Here is a 21,324-nt window from a genome sequence, read left to right as displayed (position 1 = left end):
TAACATAAAATGTTTCTTGGGATGGGCATAATGGCTCACACCCGTAATCCCAGTCCCTCCTGCAGGAACACTGAATTTCAACAACTAATTGCACACACACAAAAGCACAAGCATAACAACAGAAAACCAGGTGAGCAATCCAAGTACCTGGTTTTAACTTCACATCACTGAATGAAACACACTTAAGAGGTTAGGAAAGACAGTCTTAAATCGCCAATAACACCCCTCCTCGATTCCACAGCAGTGGCTGCATGGTGCAAAGAGATAATCTGTGCACTTGAGGAAAAAAGAGTATAGATACGGGGTTTGGCATTGAACTCAGTGCTACCTTGTCACAGCAGAGAGCAAAGCCATGCTGAACTCAACTGGCACCCACCCATGGAGACTGCATTTGGACCAGCTCTAGACAGAGGGGAATCACTCATCCCAGAAGTCAAAACTAGAATTTCTTGGCAAGTCTCACCACTGTGGGCTAAAGTGCTCTGGGGTCTTAGGTAAACTTCAAAGGCAGCCTAGGACACAAGGCCTGCAATTCCTAGGCAAGTCCTAGTGCTGGGTTGGACTTAGAGCCAGTGCAATAGGGGAGCACATGACCTACGGAGACACCAGCCAGGGCTGCCAAGGGAGTGCTTCTGCCACCCCTCCCCTGACCCCAGGCAGTGCAGCTTGCAGCAACAAAAGTGACTCCTTCCTTCCGCTTGAGAATAGGAGAGTGAATTGTGAAGAGTAAAGAGGGCTTTGTCTTGCATCCTGGATGCAACTAACTGACCACAGTAGGATAGGGGACTGGGAAGAGTTATGAGGCCCACATCCTAGGCCCTGGCTCCCTTCTATGTGAAGTAGCAAGCTTCTGTACATAGAGAAAATCACACACATATATTTAAATATATTTACATTTAAAGATTATTACCTGAAACATCTTAAGAAATGGATAATAGTGACTTCCTCTGATGAAGAGAACTAGGAGACTGCACTCAGACATGGACAAGAGATTTATTTCTCATTTTATATTATTTTGTACAGTTTCCATTTTTACTATTTATGATTATCCATTTGGCTTTCAATTCTTCTTTTAAAAGGTAGAAATATTACATTAAAAATCTGTATACAGTACAAGTTCAATTGGATGAAAAGGACTGCATTGATATAAAATATACCATTAACTATTTTAAATAGTATAAGAAGAACAATGAACTTAAAGGACAAGAATCTAACTAAAAATGAAATTAAGTCTCAGAAAGAAAGGCAAAAACATACAGGCATAACTTGATTAAAAATCAATGTAACTCTAAAATTTCTTAACTAATTCACTACATATTATTGACTCCTTGCTTTATGCATTACATCTTTACAGATAAAATGGAAAACAAGACATTATAGATCTTACATTCTAGCAGAGAGATCAACTGTTATTAATAACACAATCATATTGTTCGTTCTTTAATAATAATTGTAAATGCTTTGAAGAAAGGGAAGATGGCATCAGATTTAAAAAAACTCCTGGGTCCCAAGGAGAAAGGCTGTAAAGTCAAATGACTCTCTTCCTGGTGGGTAACTCACTTATGTACTACTTGATATGAGGTCTCTTCTCCAGAGCTTCTTCATAGCACTTGTCATCTCAGAATTTCTCAGAGTGTAGATTAAGGGGTTCAGCATTGGGGTTAAGACTGTATAAAACACACTCACTGATTTGTCAATGGGGAAGGTCCTAGCAGGTCTAGCATACATAAAAATACAAGGAACAAAGAAGAAGACAACCACAGTCATGTGGGAACTGCAGGTTGAGAGGGCTTTTTGCCTCCCTTTCTGACTAAGGTTCTTTAGAGAGTGCAAGATGACACCATAAGAGATGAGTAAGAGCAGAAACACAATAGTGCAAGCCAGTCCTCCATTGGCCACCACTAAGAGGCCAATAGCATGAGTGTCAGTGCAGACCAGTTTCAATAAGGGATACATGTCACAGAAAAAATGATCAATGACATTGGGGCCACAGAATGGGAGCCCATAAATAATGCTAAGTTGAAATACTGAGTGCAGAAATCCTCCAACCCAGGACACTACCAGCAGCACAACACACACCCATTGTCTCATGATAACCAAATAATGCAAGGGCTTACAGATGGCCACATAGCGGTCATAGGCCATCACCAACAGGAGAAAGACCTCTGACCCACCAAAAAGGTGCTCGATAAAGAGCTGGGCCATGCAAGATTGGAAGGATATGGAATTATTCCCAAAGAACAAGCCTGAAATCAATCTGGGGGAAATGGATGAAGAATAAATGATATCTATAAATGATAAGCCAGCAAGAAAGAAGTACATTGGTGAGCCCAGGGTCTCACTGACAGTTACGGTCACTATAATGAGCAGGTTGCCCACCATGGTCAAAATGTAGAAGAGCAAGAACATAACAAAAAGTACTTTCTGCTCCTTTGGATTCTGTGTGAAGCCCAAGAGGACAAAGTCAGTCACATTTTTCCTTGGCTCCATGTATTCTTTACAGCTGCTTACTTCAGATCATATAAGCAGTTTACCTATAAAACAAGGGGGGAAATCTTTAAATGCATTATGATTTTAATATTGTATTTACTCATTCAATTAAAAATGTGTAAGCAGCATCTATGTCAAATCTGTCATAGACTTTGGAATTGCCAAGTTGAAAAAGACACAATTTTGTACTCTCAGTGATTTGGTAAATAAAATACCAAAGGGAATAAATTAAATACCAATTAAATAGGTGTCATAATAAATATATTGATATTATTGTAAGGGTTCACAGTGCTAAAACACTAAATCAAACTAGGATCAGGAAAGACTTTTCAGAGAAAGCAATGTCTTAGCTGAGATATAAAGGAAAGGTGATAATTAACTACAAGAGAGGATGGGAAGGGAATTCCACATAAAGATGCATCCTGTATAAATTCACAGATGTATAATACTCGAGAAACCACTTAAGGTAACTTACATTTTCAAACTGGGAAGAGCTAATTATGAATGGATCTTTGTATGTGACTACCAACTGACATGTTCAATTGATACCAATTTTTAATTTTCCAGATTAACCCATTTCTTCCTTATTTTCATTTCATTAAATGTTACTACCTACCACGTTATTGTTTAAACTAAAAATTTTACAATCTATTTCACTTCTCTATTTCTTTAATATTATTTATCAGTATATTTTTTTTAAACCCTGTTAACTCTTCCTTCAAAATATCCCAATTGGATCCTTCTCACTACCATCTTGTTACCCCCTGGCCTACTCTAATAGCCCCCTGCAAAGTCTCTCCACACATCTTCTGGCCTCTAATAATGTTCCTTCATGAAGTAGCCCAAATTATCTTTTGAAAATCTTATTAATATCATACCACTCCTCTACTCAAAAACCCCATGGTGGATTTCTATTCTGCACTCAATAAAATGCAATCTTTCTACCTTGGCCTACAAGACCCTAGATGACCTGGATCCAGGCTACCTCCCCAAATCCATCCCTTACAATTGTCCACATTTATCCTGCTCCAGACAGTTTTGATATTCACCAAATATACAATGTGCTTTTCCATATCCTTAATTTAATCTATTTTTTTAGACACTTATTTCAGAGATTAGAAGCCACTTACTTCTAAAATAATGGTCAATATTGTGGAAATGTGTATTGTAAGTATAATCTTTTATTCATTCATTCAATTGAAAAATGTTTATATGACACCTACATTGTGTTATGCCTCTCAAATAAAGTAGACTCCCAGCCATCACAGAATGTTCACAAACTCATTCAGGGTTAGGGTTTAGGCCAGAAGTGATTATCAGAGGAGAAATATTAGTGCTAACCAAGGAATCATCTTTTCACCATTAGTCACCTACTTTTCCAAACAGAATTATACCTCCTGAGGTGAAAAGATACATAATAACTCTATTTTAATCTATTAATGGTAAATAGTATATAAATGCTGGCCAACAAGTTTCTAAATTTTCTTCTCAATGATACTGAACTTTCCCTGAGGAAGTCTCCATTGAGCTAGTTGACTTATCTCTAATCAACAGCCTTATTTTAGATGTTGTGAAAACCAAAAGCCTTATTTACTGGGCTTTTACATAAACCATATGTTTAATATGCATGTAGAAAATGCTTCATTTTTCTCAAAGTGTCTATAACACTCTGGTTTTAGAAAATAATTTAGGTAGAAAGTGATAGATGATGATGAAGAAGATAGATAATAGATAATAAATAGACAACTATTTTATGAGAAATATCTAAACCAGTAAATAAATTTTTCTAACACTTGCTGTAAGATATCAAATGCTAATCAGTACTCTGTGTCATATTTTGTAAATGAAATCATCATATAAGTTTATTGAGTTTTTTTGAGTACCTAATGAGTTAATAAAAAAATATGGGAGCATATGCAGTACCATGCTTGTATCAATATGGATAAAGTATCTGGAAGTCTTTGCTGAGCATCTTTTGGTGCTGCTGAGATTATTCCACTGATGGGGATGGTCCATGGCTGTTATGTGACCATCTGCACTACATGACCATCATGAATCAATATAGGTGTAGCCATCTCACTGGAATGGCATGTACTGGAAGCTTTATCCAGGCACAGTTTAGATCCTCTCCCCAGTCTGACTTCCTTTCTATGAACCCAATGTCATAGCTCATTCATGTGTCACTTAAACACTTTGTTGAAACTCCTCTGCATGGGTACTACTAATACACTTGGTTTCTTTGTTGCTGCCAATGGTGGGTTCAACACCCTATTAAACATCATTTTCTTGATGGTTTCTTAAGTGGCCATCCTATGTACTTTGAAAACTCACAGCTTGGAGGAAAGATGCTAAAGCTCTCTCTACCTGCATCTCTCACACCACCGTGGTCATCTTATCTTTGGGTTCTGTATATCTGTGTATCTGTGCCCAGTGACCCTTCCCCAATCAATAAAGCAGTGGCTGTGTTTTATACCATGATAAATCCTATGTTAAAACCTTTAGTCTAACCCTCAGAAATGCAGAGGTGAAAAGTGCTTTGAGAAAGCTCTGGGTCAAAAGATGAACTGAAGAGAGAAATAATCCAAACATAAGATGATTTTACCCTTTCAATGGTGAAGAGAAAATAATCTAATATCTAAGACTAAGGGTCAAGTAAATATCATATGTCAGAGATGATTCTGGCATATAAGCCATTTGAGCAAAGGTCCGTATAGAAAACTATTCATCATTACAAAAATACCCTTTAGAGTTATTTATTGTCAATTTGGTTGTTAATCTTCAGTGTACTGTCAGAATTGCACAATAAAGTGGTCAGACAAAAACCAATTTAGCAAGTGTGATTATAAATAATTTACATTGTGCTATGGCTACACAGCCTTGGAACTTCTAAATCCAACTGTGCTCTGGGTAGATTTCTCAGCAGAAGTGATACTTTAATGAGTTTAAAGAAGTGACGAAAAGGATGGAAAAGGGAATTCCATGAAAAGATGTGTCATGTATAAACTCACTGAAGTATCACACTGAAGATGCACTTAATATATATATATTCATAGTGGGTAGAATGCATTTTGTGTGCAAGGCTATAGACCAAATTTCTTTGTATTATTTACTAGGGCTGCCACCTTATAACAATGACGCTTTTCCTCCACTTTCCAATAACATGTTCCTAATTTCCATTTTTGACCTTAACTACAAGGACCTTGACATTCAGATTTCTAGAAATATTCAGTTCATGATGAAATATGTATTCTCTAAGATAATAGATGTTTTCTCCTCAGCTCCCCTCTTTCCTTTCTGAGCCTTCACCAGAATCACTGTTCAATGTCCATATTCCTACCCACAGTAACTTGAAGGATATCCAAGCTCTTTCTATAATGCACCCTCAAACTCTGGAGGTATCTGCCCATTACCCAGTTGCAAAGCCACTTCCACATTTGAGGTATTCATTGCAGCAGTACCCCACTCCCAGAACTGAAAGCTGTATTATTTTGCTAGAACAGGTACAATAAAGTAGCACAAACTGAGTGCCTTAAACGACAGAAATTTATTGTCTCATAGTTCTAGATCTTAGAAATTCAAAATTAACATATTAACAGTGTTGGTTCCTATGGAAGACTATAAGGGAAGGAGATGTTCCAAGCCTCTGCCCTTGGCTTATAAATGACCAACTATAGGTTCCTACAGAATACTCTTTGTATACATGTCTGTATCCAAATTTTCCTATCTATTAAGGACATCAGTCATATTGGATTAGGGTCCACCTCAATCATCTTATTTTAACTTGCATACCTCTGCAAAGACTCACCTCAAATAAGGTTATGTTCTGAAGTACTAAGAGTTAGGGCCCCAAAATATGAATTTGTTGGGGGGACATAATGAAACAATAATTGTCATAACACGCAATGTATGGTCCATAACTGTCACAGTACCAGATATCTTACCGACCCACTGAAACTTTCTTCTTAGTGTCTTTACTTGAATATTGCTCGTTTTCCTAACTTGTAAATTCTGAAGCAGTCTAAAATTGTTTGTCTTTACTCCATTTCTCCCCTAATTTTCAAACTCATATCTGCAGCTATCTAATTGATGCCTCCAAACAGACTTCAATTTATGATTTATAAAAGCAAACTTTTAATTTTTCATAATATATCTATTCCTACCTAGGATTTTTTTAATCAAATTAATAAAATGGTACTCCCTTTTGTGTTATTGTTCAGACCAAATTTTATCAGTGCCCTTCCTTCACCCTTTATTCTACTCACATTGTTTATTTCTATACTTAATAAGGCCTGTTCACTTTTCCTCTCTAATACATTACAAACTTGATCATTCTCACTACACCCCATTCGTTCCTGGTCTACTGCAATAGCCAGGTCTACCTACTTTCCTTTCGGCATTTGACAATCTGTGTTCCTGAAGCAGCCCAAATGATCTTTTTTTTGTTCTTATATTATTCAGATTCTATTACTCCTTTGATCTCAACCCCTACAAGATATTCCTATTATATGCTTAATAAAATCCAATATCCCTACCTTGGCCTGTATACTCAATAAAATCCAATATCCGCATCTTGGCCTACAAGATCTTAGATGACTGGGATCCAGGAAACCTATTCAGCTAATTTCCTGCAATTCTCTATGTTTACCTGCTCAAGGTTTTTACCAGTCCTCAAATATTCAAACTGCTTTTGCATCTTTTTAGTTCTATCTATTCTTTTGCAGATGCCAATCTTAGTAATCATAAGCAGTTTACCTCTAAATTAATGCTAAATATTGTAGAAAGGTGTATTATAAGTTCAGTCTTTCATTTATTCATTCAACCACCAAGTGTTAATTGAACACGTATATTGTGTCACACCAATCAAATAAGATAGACTCCCAGGCATCACCGAGCATCTACTACTCAATTCATCTCAGGATCTATACAAGGGGTCATTTTATCAGAGGACCAAAGTCTTGATGCTGTCTGAGAAATCACGTTTTCACCATGAGTCTCCTACTTCTCTAGGTGGAGTTATAACTTTTTAGGATATATCATGGTTGCTGACTTAACTTTTCTATTTTTTAAATATACTCATGACAAGTATCATATAAAACCTAACCAGCAACTTTGCACCAGCAAAAGTTTTTCAACATTTCAATTCTTATAAAATCAAATGATATAATTTCCTATGTAGTAAAAAATTCACACATCTGCAAAGCTTGATTTCACTAACACCTGTTAAAATCTTACCTTTGGGAAGCTTATCTATGATTTGAAAAACACTTTACCTCACTCACAAGGAGCTGGAAGTCTCTCTTCAATCCAATATGCACACAGAAGACAAAAAACTGTATCATTCCTTGATGATATATTTGAAATCATATGGCCACGTCTATCCATTGTCTTCAGAGTTTCTAAGTATTTCAGAAAATTATGACTTGCACTGTAGAACTATTTTAAAGAAATTCCATGGTGCAAAAAGAAAAATTAAAACTTTTCATGTTAGGATAATTGATTAAAAATACAAACAAATCCTATGTCTACATAAGAAGATAGTAACTAGACTTTTTAAGAGGGAAATTTTTCTCTCATAACTTCTTTTCTAGTAATTTCAATAAAGAATAACTGCCGTTCCAACGTTTAGCCTATCTCACTCTCTTGTCTTCTTACGGCCAAGCATTCATGCTTGAAATTTGGAGAGGAAATTCTTGTCCCCTTTTTATGTCATGTGGTAAGCCTAATAAAACATCTTCTGAAATAATTAGCCCTTAAAAGGATAGTATCTTCTACCTGACAGAGGCAAATATTATTGAAGAGTTTGTACCTTATAAGCACACTAATCATGGAGTCCTGGAACTGGATTCTGTCCAAGACTGATTTTTGCTTAATTAAGTTCACAGGGATTTTCCACATATTTTTTAAGAGCATTTGCATGTAGAGATATTGTCAGATCAATCACATAACTAGGGTCAGAAAGATGTAACAAGGGAGAAAAAAACAACCATTATAGTAGGATTGCCAACCAAGAATAAAATATCAGCCCAGCCACCTCTCGCTAAGAAGATGAATTTATCACATTTTCCCCACTTTGCGATAGCAGCTTTTTTCCTTTTATCTAATTCTCCATTTTTTCTGCCTACAAGTGTAGGTTTGGATATGTTTTTAAAATATTTTATTTAGTTGTAATAACTATTTATCTATGTATTTATTATTCTAAAAAATTGTTATGAGCATCCTTTTCATGCCAAGTTCTAGGCCATAAGCTTAAGATACAATAGTTAATGAAACAGAAAAAAAAAAGTATAAAAGTCCTGCCTACATTAATTTTATATCTTCTAAGAAAGTCAGGAGAACAATTTAATAAATTACAATCTATGATCAGTATTTAAAATACTGAGTATTGTGATGAAAAATAAGAGTGAGATATTACTGTAAAGAAGGTAATCAGAGGTTTTTTTAAATGGTGATACTTAGCTGAGGTCCAAAGGACGAAACATTGCTCCACGGGAAGTATTGTTACATGTGGAAAGCTCCAATATTTAAAGAGCTGAGCAAGTACAAGTCAACGGAACGTCTTAGTACCTGAAAGGAAATGCAAAAGAGAAAGGACAGAACAAACTGAGGTTGAAGAGATGGACAGAAGCCAAGCCCTGCAGGGCAGTATAGATCTTGGTAAGGAATTTGTATTTCATTGAAAGTTCTTTTTAAAGAAAAGTAAGGGGAACTTCTAATCTAGCATGTAAAGAGCTTAGAAGTCACCACTGTAATCTAACAACAAGAAAAAAAGCTGAACAAACTAAAATACCAACAATTCATCTTAAATCCAACAAAGAAGTGAGCTCACAACGCAAACCGCTGCCCTCAAAATTGCAGAGATAGACAGGCAGATAGAGAGAATCCCACCTTCCCTGAGCAGAAACCCACAAGCAGAAACCCCACAGGAGCCAGTGCCAAGGAGGGTAGATGTAGGTCGGAAAACCCTGAACTTAATTGATGAACTTCTTAATGTGGAGAAGCCTGAAAGAGATGCCTGAAAGATAAAAACTCTAGGGGAGCCAGTCAAGGTGGGGCAGGGCAGGGGGTCTCTCACACTTTTGTGAGTTTTGACTTCATTATCCCTACCTGACACTCACAGAAGATGTTAGAAAAAGTCCTGTCCGTACGTTAAACAAAATTTTTAAAAAATATATCCAAACCCACACTAATGGGAAAAAAATCAAGTATTAGATAAAAAGAAAATAATTGCTATGGCAAAGTAGGGAAATAAGTGATAAATTCATCTTCCTGGAGATGGGGAAAAACATTTTTAAATATCCACAGTATTCTGTTCTTCTTAACAAGGCCTGCCCTCAGAAGAACCTACTGTTAGCCACACCCTAACTTGCTGGGGTTTTATTACAGCCTAACCTATTTGAAGTAAATGAAATACCCAATCATAGCCTTCTCTAAGGGCCTCTTATAAGGGCACTAATCCCATTTATCAGGGCTCTACCCTGATGGCCTAGTCTCCTCTCAGAGGCTCCACCTCCTAATACCATTACATAGGGGGTTAGAATTTTAATACATGAATTTCAGGGTGACACAAACATTAAGTCCATAGCACCTTAAAAAACAGAAAGTACCAGGTCAGACAGGTTCACTGGTAAATTCTACCAAATATTTAAGGATTATATTATACCAGTTCTCTAAATCTCTTTTAGAAAATAGAAGAGGAAAGACTTCCTAACTCATTCAATGAAGCCCACCATACCCTATTCCCAAGAACAAAGACGTTACAACAAAAGAAAACTTCAGACTAATATCTCTTTTTAACATATATGCAAAAATCCTCAACAAAAAATTAGCAGATTAAATTCAACAATATATAAAGATAATTGTACACCAGGATCAACTGAGATTTAGTCCAGGTATTTTTGAATGTTGATTCCACCCTGCATACCTGGACTAAATCTCAGTAGATCCTGGTGTACAATTTAGTCCAGGTATGCAGGGTGAGATCAACATTCAAAAATCAATTAACATAATCCATTGTGTGAAATGTTAAAGGGAAAAAATCAAATTACCATATTAATAGATGCAGAAAAAGCATTTGAAAAAAATCTAACACCTATTTATGATTCTTAAAAAAAAATCCATAAAGTAAGAATCTACAGCCAGCATCACACTTAATGGTGAGAAACTTGAAGCTTTCCTACTAAGACTAGGAAAAAGGCAAGAATGTCTCTTCTCATCACTTCTTGTCAACATTGTCCTGGAAGTCCTAGCTAATGTAATAAGACAAGAAAAAGAATAAAAAATATACTGATAGGAAGAAAAAAAATGTCTGTAGATGACATGATCATCTATGTAGAAATTTTTTTAAATCAACAAAAAAATACTGGAACTAATAATTAGAGCAGAGTGGCAGGATCAAGGTTAATGTACAAAAGTCAATCACTTTTCTATATACCAGCAATGAACAAGTATAATCTAAAATTCAAAACACAATATCGTTTACTTTAGCATTCCAAAAAAATGAAATACTCAGGTATAAATCTAACAAAATGTGTACAAGTGAGAAAAACTACAAAGCTCTAATTAACAAATCAAGGCAGGGCACAGTGGCTCAGGCCATTAATCCCAGCACTTTGGGAGGCTGAGGCAGGCAGATCACCTGAGGTCAGGAGTTTGACACCTGACAAACATGCAGAAACCCCTTCTCTACTAAGAAAAAATACAAAATTAGCCAGGCGTGGTGGCACATGCCTGTAATCCCAGCTACTCGGGAGGCTGAGACAGGAGAATCAATCGAACCTGGGAGGCGCAGGTTGCGGTGAGCTGAGATCACACCATTGCACTCCAGCCTGGACAACAAGAGTGAAACTCCATCTCAAAACAAAACAAAAAAAAATGAAAAAGAAAAAACAAATTAAAAAACTAAATAAATGAAGAAATATTTCATATTCATGGATAGGAAGACTCAATATTGTCAAGATGTCTATTTTTCCCAACTTAATCTATGCATTCATTTTAATCCCAGTCAAAATTCCAGCAGGGTATTTTGTAAATATTGACAAACTAATTCTAAAGCTTATATGGAAAGGCAAAAGACCAAGAATAGCTAATGTGATACTGAGGGAAAGAACAAAGTTGGAGAACTGATACTACCCAACTTCAAGACTTGCTATAGAGGTACAGCAATCAAGACAATGTAGTATTGGTGAAGAAATAGATCATACAATAGACAAATGATGTCAGATACTTTGGAAGACAGTTTGGCAATTTCTTATAAAACTAAACATACTGTTATCATACAATCAAGCAACTGGGATTTTTGATATTTACTCAAGATGAAAATTTATGCCCACACAAAAACTCACACACAAATGTTTCTAGCAGCTTTATTCATAGTTGCCAAAACTTAGAGGCCATGAAGATGCTCTTTATTAGGTAAGTGGATAAACAAATGTGTGCATCCAGACTATGAAATATTATTCAGTACTAAAAAGAAATGAACTACCAAGCCATGAAAACACATGGAGAAAACAAAATGCATATCACTGAGTGAAAATGCCTATTCGAATAGGTTATATATTGTATATTTCCAACTATATGGCATTCTGGAAAAGGCTAAACTATGGAGACAGCAAAAATATCAGTGGACATTAGGGTTTATGGAAGAAGGAGGGATAAATAAGTGGAGCACAGAGGCTTTTTATTTTTAGTTTTACTTTAAGTTCTGGGATACATGTGCAGAACATGCAGGTTTGTTACATAGGTATACACATGCTATGGTGTTTTGCTGCACCCATCAAGCCGTCGTCTAGGTTTTAAGCCCCATATGCATTAGGTATTTGTCCTAATGCTCTCCCTTCCCTTGCCACCCATGGCCTGAAAGGCCCCAGTGTGTGATGTTCCCCTCCTTGGGTTCCTGTTTTCTTATTGTTCAACTCTCACTTACGAGTGAGAACATGTGGTGTTTGGTTTTCTGTTGCTCTGTTAGTTTGCTCAGAATGATGGCTTCCAGTTTCATCCATGTCCCTGAAAAGGGCACGAACTCATGCTTTTTTATGGCTGCTAAGTATTCCATGGTGTATATGTGCCACAGTTTCTTTATCCAGTCTATCATTGATGGGCATTTGGGTTGGTTCCAAGTCTTGAGCACAGAGGATTTTTATGTCAGTTACTCTATTCTACATGATACTGTAACAGTAGATACATGTCATTATATATTTGTCCAAGCTCATAGAACATACAATACCAAGAGCAAATCCTAGTGTAAACTAAGAACTTTGAGTTAGATAGGTGTATCAATAGAGGTTTATTGTTGTAAAAGTGTACCACTGTGGTGTGTGGAATGTTGATAGTAGAGGATACTATGCATGTGTAGGTACAGAGGTTATATAGGAACTCTTTGTACTACCTGCTCAAATTCTGTGACACTAAAAAATAAAATATGTGTTTAAAACAATAACAACCCGACAAGCAATCAGGGAAAGGAAGCTCATACCTGCCTGAGGATAAGTTGTTCTGGAGCCCACATTTGGAGCAAAGGTCCAGATAGAGAGATGAAACAATATGAAATGATTTTACCATTTTGGACATAGATGACTATGGATTTTAAATAGGAATTTAAGCTGGAGACAGATTATCAGAGTTAGCCTTCTTACTTACAATGTTATAACTTTAAAAAGTTATTTTGAACATCTACAAGTCTCATTGTTTCCCTAAAATGAAGAGAATAATATGTAATTCATGACGTTATGATGACAATATGATATAAGGCATGTAAAGTGCTTACGCAGTGCCTAATACACAATAGTGAACAATATATTTTTTGGTTTATTTAAAAAACAATGAGAGTACTAATTAGGTTCAACCTAGCTTTCCTTCTGAGATCAGAGATTGAGCTTCTTCAGGATGGTAGGCCATAGACAAATGAACCACATGTTCATGGATAGAAAAAAATCAATATTGTTAAAATGTCCATGCCATCCAAAGTGATATACAAATTCAATGTAACCTGTACCATTGTAACCATGTAAAAATTCCAGTGACATTTTTTAAAGTTTAGACTTTTTTAATAAATAAATAAAATTCAAATGGAACCACAGAAGACCTCAAGTAGCCAAAGCAATCTTGAGGGGAAAAAAAAGTTGGAGGCATCACATTTCCTGATTAAAAATTATGTGACAAAGTGGTTGGGTGTGGTGGCTCACACCTATAATCCAAGCACTTTGGAAGTCTGAGGCAGGTGCATCACTTGAGGCCAAGAGTCTGAGACCAGACTGGCTAGTATGGTAAAACCTCTTCTCTACTAAAAATACAAAAATTAGCCAGGTGTGGTGGTGCACATCTGTAATCCTAGCTACTTGGGAGGCTGAGACACGAGAATCTCTTGAACCCGGGAGGTGCAGGCTGCAGTCAGCCATGATTACATCACTGCACTCCAGCCTAGGTGACAGAGCAAGACTCTGTTTCAAATAAAATAAAATAAAATAAAATAAAATAAAATAAAATAAAATAAAATAAAATAAAATAAAAATTATGTCACAAAGCTATTATCATCAAATCAGTATGGTTGTAAAAACAGTATTGACATAAAAACAGACACATAGACCAAAGGAACAGAATAGAAAGCCAAGAAATAAGCCCATGCATATACATTTTTCTTCTTCTTTTTTTTTTAAGACAGAGTCTCACTCTGTCACCCAGGCTGGAGTGCAGTGGGAAATCTCAGCTCACTGCAACCTCCACCTCCCAGGTTCAGGCAATTCTCCAGCCTCAGCCTCCCAAGTAGCTGGGATTACAGTTGCCCACCAACATACCTAGCTAATTTTTGTATTTTTAGTAGAGACGGGGGTTTCACCATGTTGGCCAGGCTGGTCTTGAACTCCCGACCTCAGGTGATCTACCCACCTTGGACTCCCAATGTGCTGGGATTACAGGTGTGAGCCACTGCACCTGGCCCCAGGCATATACTATTAATTAATCTTTGACAAAAGTACCAAGAATAAAACATAGAGAAAAGTTACTCTCTTCAATTAGTGGTGTTAAGAAAACTGGATATCCACATGCAAAAGAATAAAATTGGACCCTTATACTATACCATAAAGAAAAATCAAATCAAAATGGATTAAAGAACTAAATACAAGACTATAAACTATAAAACTCCTAGGAGAAAACATCGTGGAAAAGCTGCATGACATTGGTCTTGCCAATAATTTTTTGGATAGGACACCCAAGGCACAAGAAATAAAAGCAAAAACTAAACAAGTGGGAGTATATCAAGCCAAAAACTTTGGCATATCAAAGAAAACAACAAAAGTAAAAGACAGCCTAGAAATTGGGAGAAAATATTTGTAACACATAAATCCGTTAAGGAGTTAATATCCAAAATATATATGGAATTTACATAACTCAACAGCAAAAAAATTAATAACCCAATTAAATATTACCAAAGAACCTGAATGGATATTTCTCCAAACAAAACAAAAACCTGGCCAATAGATAAAAGAAAAGATGCCCAATATTACTAATCTTCAGGTAAATGCAAATTAAAATTACAATGAGACATCACCTCACACTTCTTAGGATGGCTTTATCAAAAAGATGAGATCATAAGTGTTGGCAAGGATGTGGAGAAAAGAGAACACTGGTATACTGGTGGTGGAAATGTAAATTGGAACAGCCATTAGGGGACAGAGCATGAGGCTCATTGAAAAATTAAAAATAGAACTACCATATGGGTCAGCAATCCCTCTTCTGGATATACACCCATAGGAAATGAAAGTAGTACTTGTAGATATATCTGCACTCACATGTTCATTGCAGCATTATTCACAATAACCACCATATGAAAACAAAACCCAAATGTTTCTCAACAGATGACTAGATTTTTTAAAAAGCATAATAAAATATGAATGTGATTATTATTAAAATATATTATTAAGAATTATATTAACATAGTATATTACTATATTGATAATGTAATATGTGTATTATATTACTTTAATATAATATATAATATATATAATTTATATATACATGTACATGGTGAAACTATTACTACAGATATGCACTTTAACATATCCATCATCTCGCATGGTTATCTTTTTGCATATATATATAATATAATATATAGTATTCATATACATGAATATTATTTCAATTTTAAAAACAAGGAGATCCTACCATTTGCAATAATATGAATGAACCTGGAAGACATTATGTTTAGTGAAATAAGCCAGACTCAGGAAGAAAAATATTGCACAATTTCTCCTATATGTGGAATACAAAAAAATAAAAATAAATAGCTGAATATGTAGAAACAGAGAATAGAACAGCAGTGGTTACCAGAGGCAGAGGGTGGGGAAAATGGGAAGATATGTAGGATGAATAAATCTAAAGATCTAAATAAAGTGTAGTATAAAAACTATAGTTAATAATATTGCATTGTATCACTGCAAATTTTCTAACAGGGTAGGCTTTGGGTCCTCTAACCAAAAAAAAAAAAGAATTTAAGATGCAAAAAGATAACCATGTGAGATGATGGATATGTTAAACTGTGATATACATGTACATAGTTTCACCATGTACATGTATATCAAAACATTAAGTTGTATAACAAATGTATACAATAAGAAATAGAAATGTGAAAATGAAAGTAAAGTAAGAGAAGCATTTTTTCAATCGAGGGACTCTTCCATTAATAAGCATCTCAAATTAAGTTAGAAGAGCTGCTTGAGATTTGCTACCAAATCATATGCTATACAATGTTAGTCCCAGAAGGTTAGTCACATGACTTGGGAGATACGAACCAGGAGCCTCCGTGCAAGTCTTTGAGGTGGAAATTAGTTATCTGAGGCTGGGTTCTGACGATGTCAACAAAGGCGAAGTGGTTCTGCGGTCAGAGAAGCAGCAGCACCTGTGGAGATGTGGCAACATAACCATGGTGTCAGAGGGACAGCGGCTCCTTTGGAGCACCTGTCCCAACAGATGTGCTTCTAAAAGTTATTCCTGGTCATTCAGGTCAGACTCTGCCATTCTAACCCTTCCAAAGGTTCTTTAAACAACTTAATTGCATATAATAAATCCCTTCTACTTAAACTAGCTACAGATAATTCTGTGTCATCACCTAAGAACCATGGCTGATATACTAAACTGATCTAAAATTCTTTATTTCAATTTGTCACCAAGAATGGAAAGCCATCAATTGCAGAAGCATTCTGGTTAGCAAGGGTCCCTTTGAAAACTGCATTTATTCATAACAGCCCATTCTTGGCACAGAATAGGCTTGACGTAGAATAAACGTGTGGGCATTTCTTGTGCTGCAAATGCCATAGTGAACAAAACAGCCAATACCTCTACTTTCATGGATTTTAATTCTAACTGGAAAAAATGGACAAAAAAAAAAATTACATCTGACAATCACGTGGTGAAAATGTTGACAACAAAATGTAGCAAAGTAATGTGATAGAAAATAACTCAAAGAGATAGAGAATGGCTTTACATGGATGGCTCAAGAAGACCTCTAAGGAGGAGAAATTGAACTGCAGACTGAGTAATGACAAGGACCTAGCCATGTGAAGATCTAAAAGATGAGCATTCGGGGAATAAAGAAGAGCTAGTACAATGGCCCGAGGGCAAGAATGAGGTCACTGCAGCTGGAGCACAGTGAACAAGGGAGAGAGTGGTGCTGGATGAGATCAAACAGATACATGTTTGAGTGGGGAACAATTGTACAGACTCTGACAGGATATGAAAACATCAATTACAATTGGTTAAATAGTTTTCCTTTTACAAATCAACCTAGCTCAACTTCACTAAGTGAATTTTTTACATGGGGAAAACAGATAGAAATTAATTTTAAAACAATAGTCACGCAGAGGCAAAGTGGAGATCAATGTCGTTGACTACACCAAAAAGTCCATCAGAAACAGCAACTGCCAGAGGCACACACAAAGACTTCTGGGGAAAGGTGGTTGCTTGGATGTATATGCTTTTTTTTGCTTCATCCTGATTTTAGTTAGAGATGAATTAATTATAATATGATAAATTTAGTTGGTGATATTAGGGTCAAAAGAGAAGAGAGAAATTAAAAACAAGAGTTGCATCAGGTCAGATAATATTCCTCCTCCACATACATAAATTTCTCTCTACTGTTTTACTTATGACTTTCAGCTCATTGTTCCTCACCCTGGATAGGTTAAACACTAAATTCTTGCACTTAAATCTTTTTCAACACCCAATCTGAAGTAACCCCACCCTGCCTTCTGAGTTGCTCTCTATCACATCACAGGTTTCTCCTTTTTAAGTCCTTTTCACTCTGAATTTATCCTTTCTTAAAAAGGTTTATTTATTGCGCATTTCCCTGACTAGAATTTTTCTTTATTCAAATGTGTGTCATTTTTCTGGTATATACCATAGTGCCTAAAAGTGTAAGTTCCAAAGAAAAACTACATGAGCTCAAATCCTACCTCAGGTATTCGCTACCTCTGTGACTAAAGTAATTTATTTAAATTTTCCAGGCTTCATCCAATTGTGTTGGAAATCAAGAAAAACAGTATCTATTTCATAAGGCTCTTGTGCAGATTAACAAGACAATGACTTTCTAGCATGAACCACGTTGTAGTAAATACTAATAAACTTTACTAAAATTATTATTATACTATAACTTTCTTATTTGTCATAAGGATTCTATTAAATTTTATGTCTTCTTTAGACTGATTTTGATTTTGGAGACATTCAGACTTTTTTTTTCATACTTTAAGTTCTAGGGCACATGTGCACAACGTGCAGGTTTGTTACATAGGTATACATGCGCCATGTTGGTTTGCTGCACCCATCAATTTGTCATTTACATTAGGTATTTCTCCTAATGCTATCCCTCCCCCTGACCCCCCACCCCACGACAGGCCCTGGGGTGTGATGTTCCCTGTCCTGTGTCCAAGTGTTCTCATTGTTCAATTCCCACATGTGAGTGAGAACATGCGGTGTTTAGTTTTCTGTCCTTGTGATAGTTGGCTCAGAATGATGGTTTCCAGCTTCATCCATGTCCCTCCAAAGGACATGAACTCATCCTTTTTTATGGCTGCATAGTATTCCATGATGTATATGTGCCACATTTTCTTAATCCAGTCTATCATTGATGGACATTGACTACCTAGATTTTGGACTTCCCAGTTTTTAGTTCTGTGAGACATAAATTTCTATTTTTTATAAATTAGTTTGTGGTATTTTGTTACAGCAGCACGAATGAAGTAAAAGACCAAAATAAACAGAAGCCCATCTACGCTTCATAGATGGAAGACTTAATATAATTAAGGTGACAATAATAGTAGTCAAGAACATTCAGTAGAAAATGAATTATCTCTTCAGCAAATGATACTAGGACAACTGGATACCCAAATACAAAGGAATAAATGTGGAACCCTTTCTCTTGCCATATACAAAAATTAATCCCAAATGGATCAAAGATCCAGTGTAAAATCTAAAACCATATAACTATTAGAGGAAAACAGAGGGGTAAATCTTCATGATCTTGGGATTAGACAATGGTTTCTTAAATACAGCAATAAACAGGCAACAGATGAAAAATAGACAAATTGAACTTTATCAAAATTTAAAACTTTTGTGCCTCAAAGGGAACTATCTAGAAAGTCAAAGTCAGTTCACAAAATGGGAGAAAATATTTCCAAATCATATATTTGATAAGGATCTTGTATAAAAATATGTAAAGAACTCTTTACATCTCAAAAATAAAAAGACAACTCAATTAAAAATGCACAAAGGGGCCAGGCGCAGTGGCTCATGCCTGTAATCCCAGCACTTTTGGAGGCCAAGGCGGGTGGATCACAAGGTCAGGAGATCGAGACCATCCTGGCTAACACAGTGAAACCCCGTCTCTACTAAAAATACAGAAAAATTAGCTGGGCATGGTGGCAGGCGCCTGTAGTCCCAGCTACTCAGGAGGCTGAGGCAGGAGAATGGCATGAACCCAGAAGGCGGAGCTTGCAGTGAGTTGCGATCAGGCCACTGCATTCCAGCCTGGGCAACAGAGCGAGACTCCGTCTTAAAAAAAAAATGCACAAAGATAGTGATGTCAAAAGATAGAATACGAGGTTCCACATCACATTCCCTCACAGAAACACCAATATAAATATCCATCCGCACATGAAAATACCTTCACAAGAGTTCTAGATCACAGGTGAGAACTTACAGTACCCAAGTGGAACACACAATCAAGAAAAGATGCACTGAATGGGAGAAGAACAGCTTTACTTTACCCAAGTCACCCCTTCCCCAAGCCCATGCAGCACAAGGCTAAGAGAGACCCTCTCTGTCCCAGGGCTCTCCTATGTGGAAAAGAAAAGTGAAGTGAGAATTGACTTCATTGCAGACACCTATTCAGGCCTGCACCAACAGTCTCAAGCACAAGGCTGATTCGCATGAACTTAAGCACCAGGCTCACCCCAGAGCCAGGCAGGTCCCCATAGACCCAGGCTTCTAAACCACCCCAGCACTAGGCCAGCTCTCTTAGACCAAGTCACAAAACCAGTCCTAGTACCAATGAGGTCCTCACTAACTCAAAGCCAGGCTGGCACAAGTAGTTAGGTCACCAGGGCTGCACCACCCCTTCACACACTAAAGCTTCAGGCCAGCACCTTTGCAAGGCCAGCTCATGTAGATACAGGAACCAGACCCACCCCACTGCCAGACTGGCCCCAGTTTCAGGCCTATTCTATGGTTAGACTGCTATGTGGATCTAGGTTCTAGGCCTGCCTCAGTACCAGGCCAGTCCCCATGAAAACAGGCTATCAGCCCACCTCAGCACCAGGCCAGGAATGCAAACCAGGCACTAGACCAACCCCTATGGATTCAACCTACATGTCTGCCCCAGTGAGTGTCTGTGGAAGGCCAGTACCCATGGACCCTGGCACTAGGCTTAACACAGGTACAGCTCCACTATGGAGGACTCAGTTTCCACCCTACCCCAGTTCCAGGCCATCCCTCAAAAATGCAGACTCAAGGTCTGCTCCAGTGCCAGGCCAGCACACATAAACCCAGGTTGTAAACTCACCCTGGTGGACCCAGGCTCCAGGCTCACAACTGCAGACCCATGTGTCAGGTCTGTTCCCACTGGACTGTAATGCAAGGCCAACCCTGTGGAAACAGATAGCAAGGTTATCTGCCTGGAGACCTCTACAGTCAAACTGCCCATAGTCTCTTCAACTGTTGGCTCACACAGGAATTCTAGACAAGCTGACTGGTGAAGGACTTTCCCAGCAGAAGACAGACTGTAAAGGCTACAAGAGATGATAACTTCTTCAAATGCAAAGACACAAAAGCAAGTTTATAAGAATCATGAAGGATCAGAAAAACATGATACCACCAAAGGAAATAAATAAATCAACAGTAATTGACCCTAAAGAAATGGAGATATATGAACTGTCTGACAAGGAATTCAAAATAATTGTCTTCAAGAATTCATGGGAATACATAACACAGATAAACAACTTTAAAAATTAGGAAAACAATGCATGAACAAAATTAGAAGTTCAATAGAAATATATAAACCATAAAAAGGAATCAAACAGAAATTCAAGAGAGGAACACAGTGACCTGAAAAATTCCATAAAGAGAGCTGCAAAGCAGACTCAACCAAGCAGGAGAAAGAATCAGCAAGCTTGAAGACAGATCGCTTGAGACTTCTCTCACTCAGAGGGAAAAAAGGGAAAAATAAAGTTAAAAAAGCCTTTGGTATTTCTGGAACACCATCCTGTATGTCAATGTATGTATTATGGGCTACCCAGAAGGAACAGAGAAAGAAAGAGAAGCTAAAAGTATGTTTAAAGAAATGATAATAAAGAA

General features: G+C 36.9%; 1 protein-coding gene and 1 pseudogene across 1 annotated transcript; both read right to left on the bottom strand.

The window, feature by feature from the left end:
• LOC100979696 (olfactory receptor 4A8-like) overlaps positions 1–21,324 on the bottom strand; it is a 238,692-nt pseudogene that overhangs the window by 86,003 nt on the left and 131,365 nt on the right.
• LOC100982732 (olfactory receptor 4A47) lies at positions 977–20,616 on the bottom strand. The gene is made up of 5 exons (XM_034934191.3): positions 20,534–20,616; positions 16,272–16,378; positions 8,297–8,435; positions 7,761–7,923; positions 977–2,534 (listed from the first exon to the last, which is right to left on the bottom strand). The coding sequence occupies exon 5, from the start codon at positions 2,488–2,490 to the stop codon at positions 1,561–1,563; it is 930 nt and encodes a 309-aa protein (XP_034790082.3). The 5' UTR covers positions 2,491–2,534; positions 7,761–7,923; positions 8,297–8,435; positions 16,272–16,378; positions 20,534–20,616; the 3' UTR covers positions 977–1,560.

This window comes from Pan paniscus, chromosome 9, assembly GCF_029289425.2.
Source record: "Pan paniscus chromosome 9, NHGRI_mPanPan1-v2.0_pri, whole genome shotgun sequence".
Classification (NCBI taxonomy): domain Eukaryota; kingdom Metazoa; phylum Chordata; class Mammalia; order Primates; family Hominidae; genus Pan; species Pan paniscus.
The sequence above is the reverse complement of the archived record's forward strand: the minus strand, read 5'-3'. Positions and strand labels throughout refer to the sequence as shown.

What these genes read in the sequence shown, in the direction of transcription:
- LOC100982732 (XM_034934191.3), bottom strand. Translation starts at nt 2,490, where the DNA reads ATGGAGCCAAGGAAAAATGTGACTGACTTTGTCCTCTTGGGCTTCACA.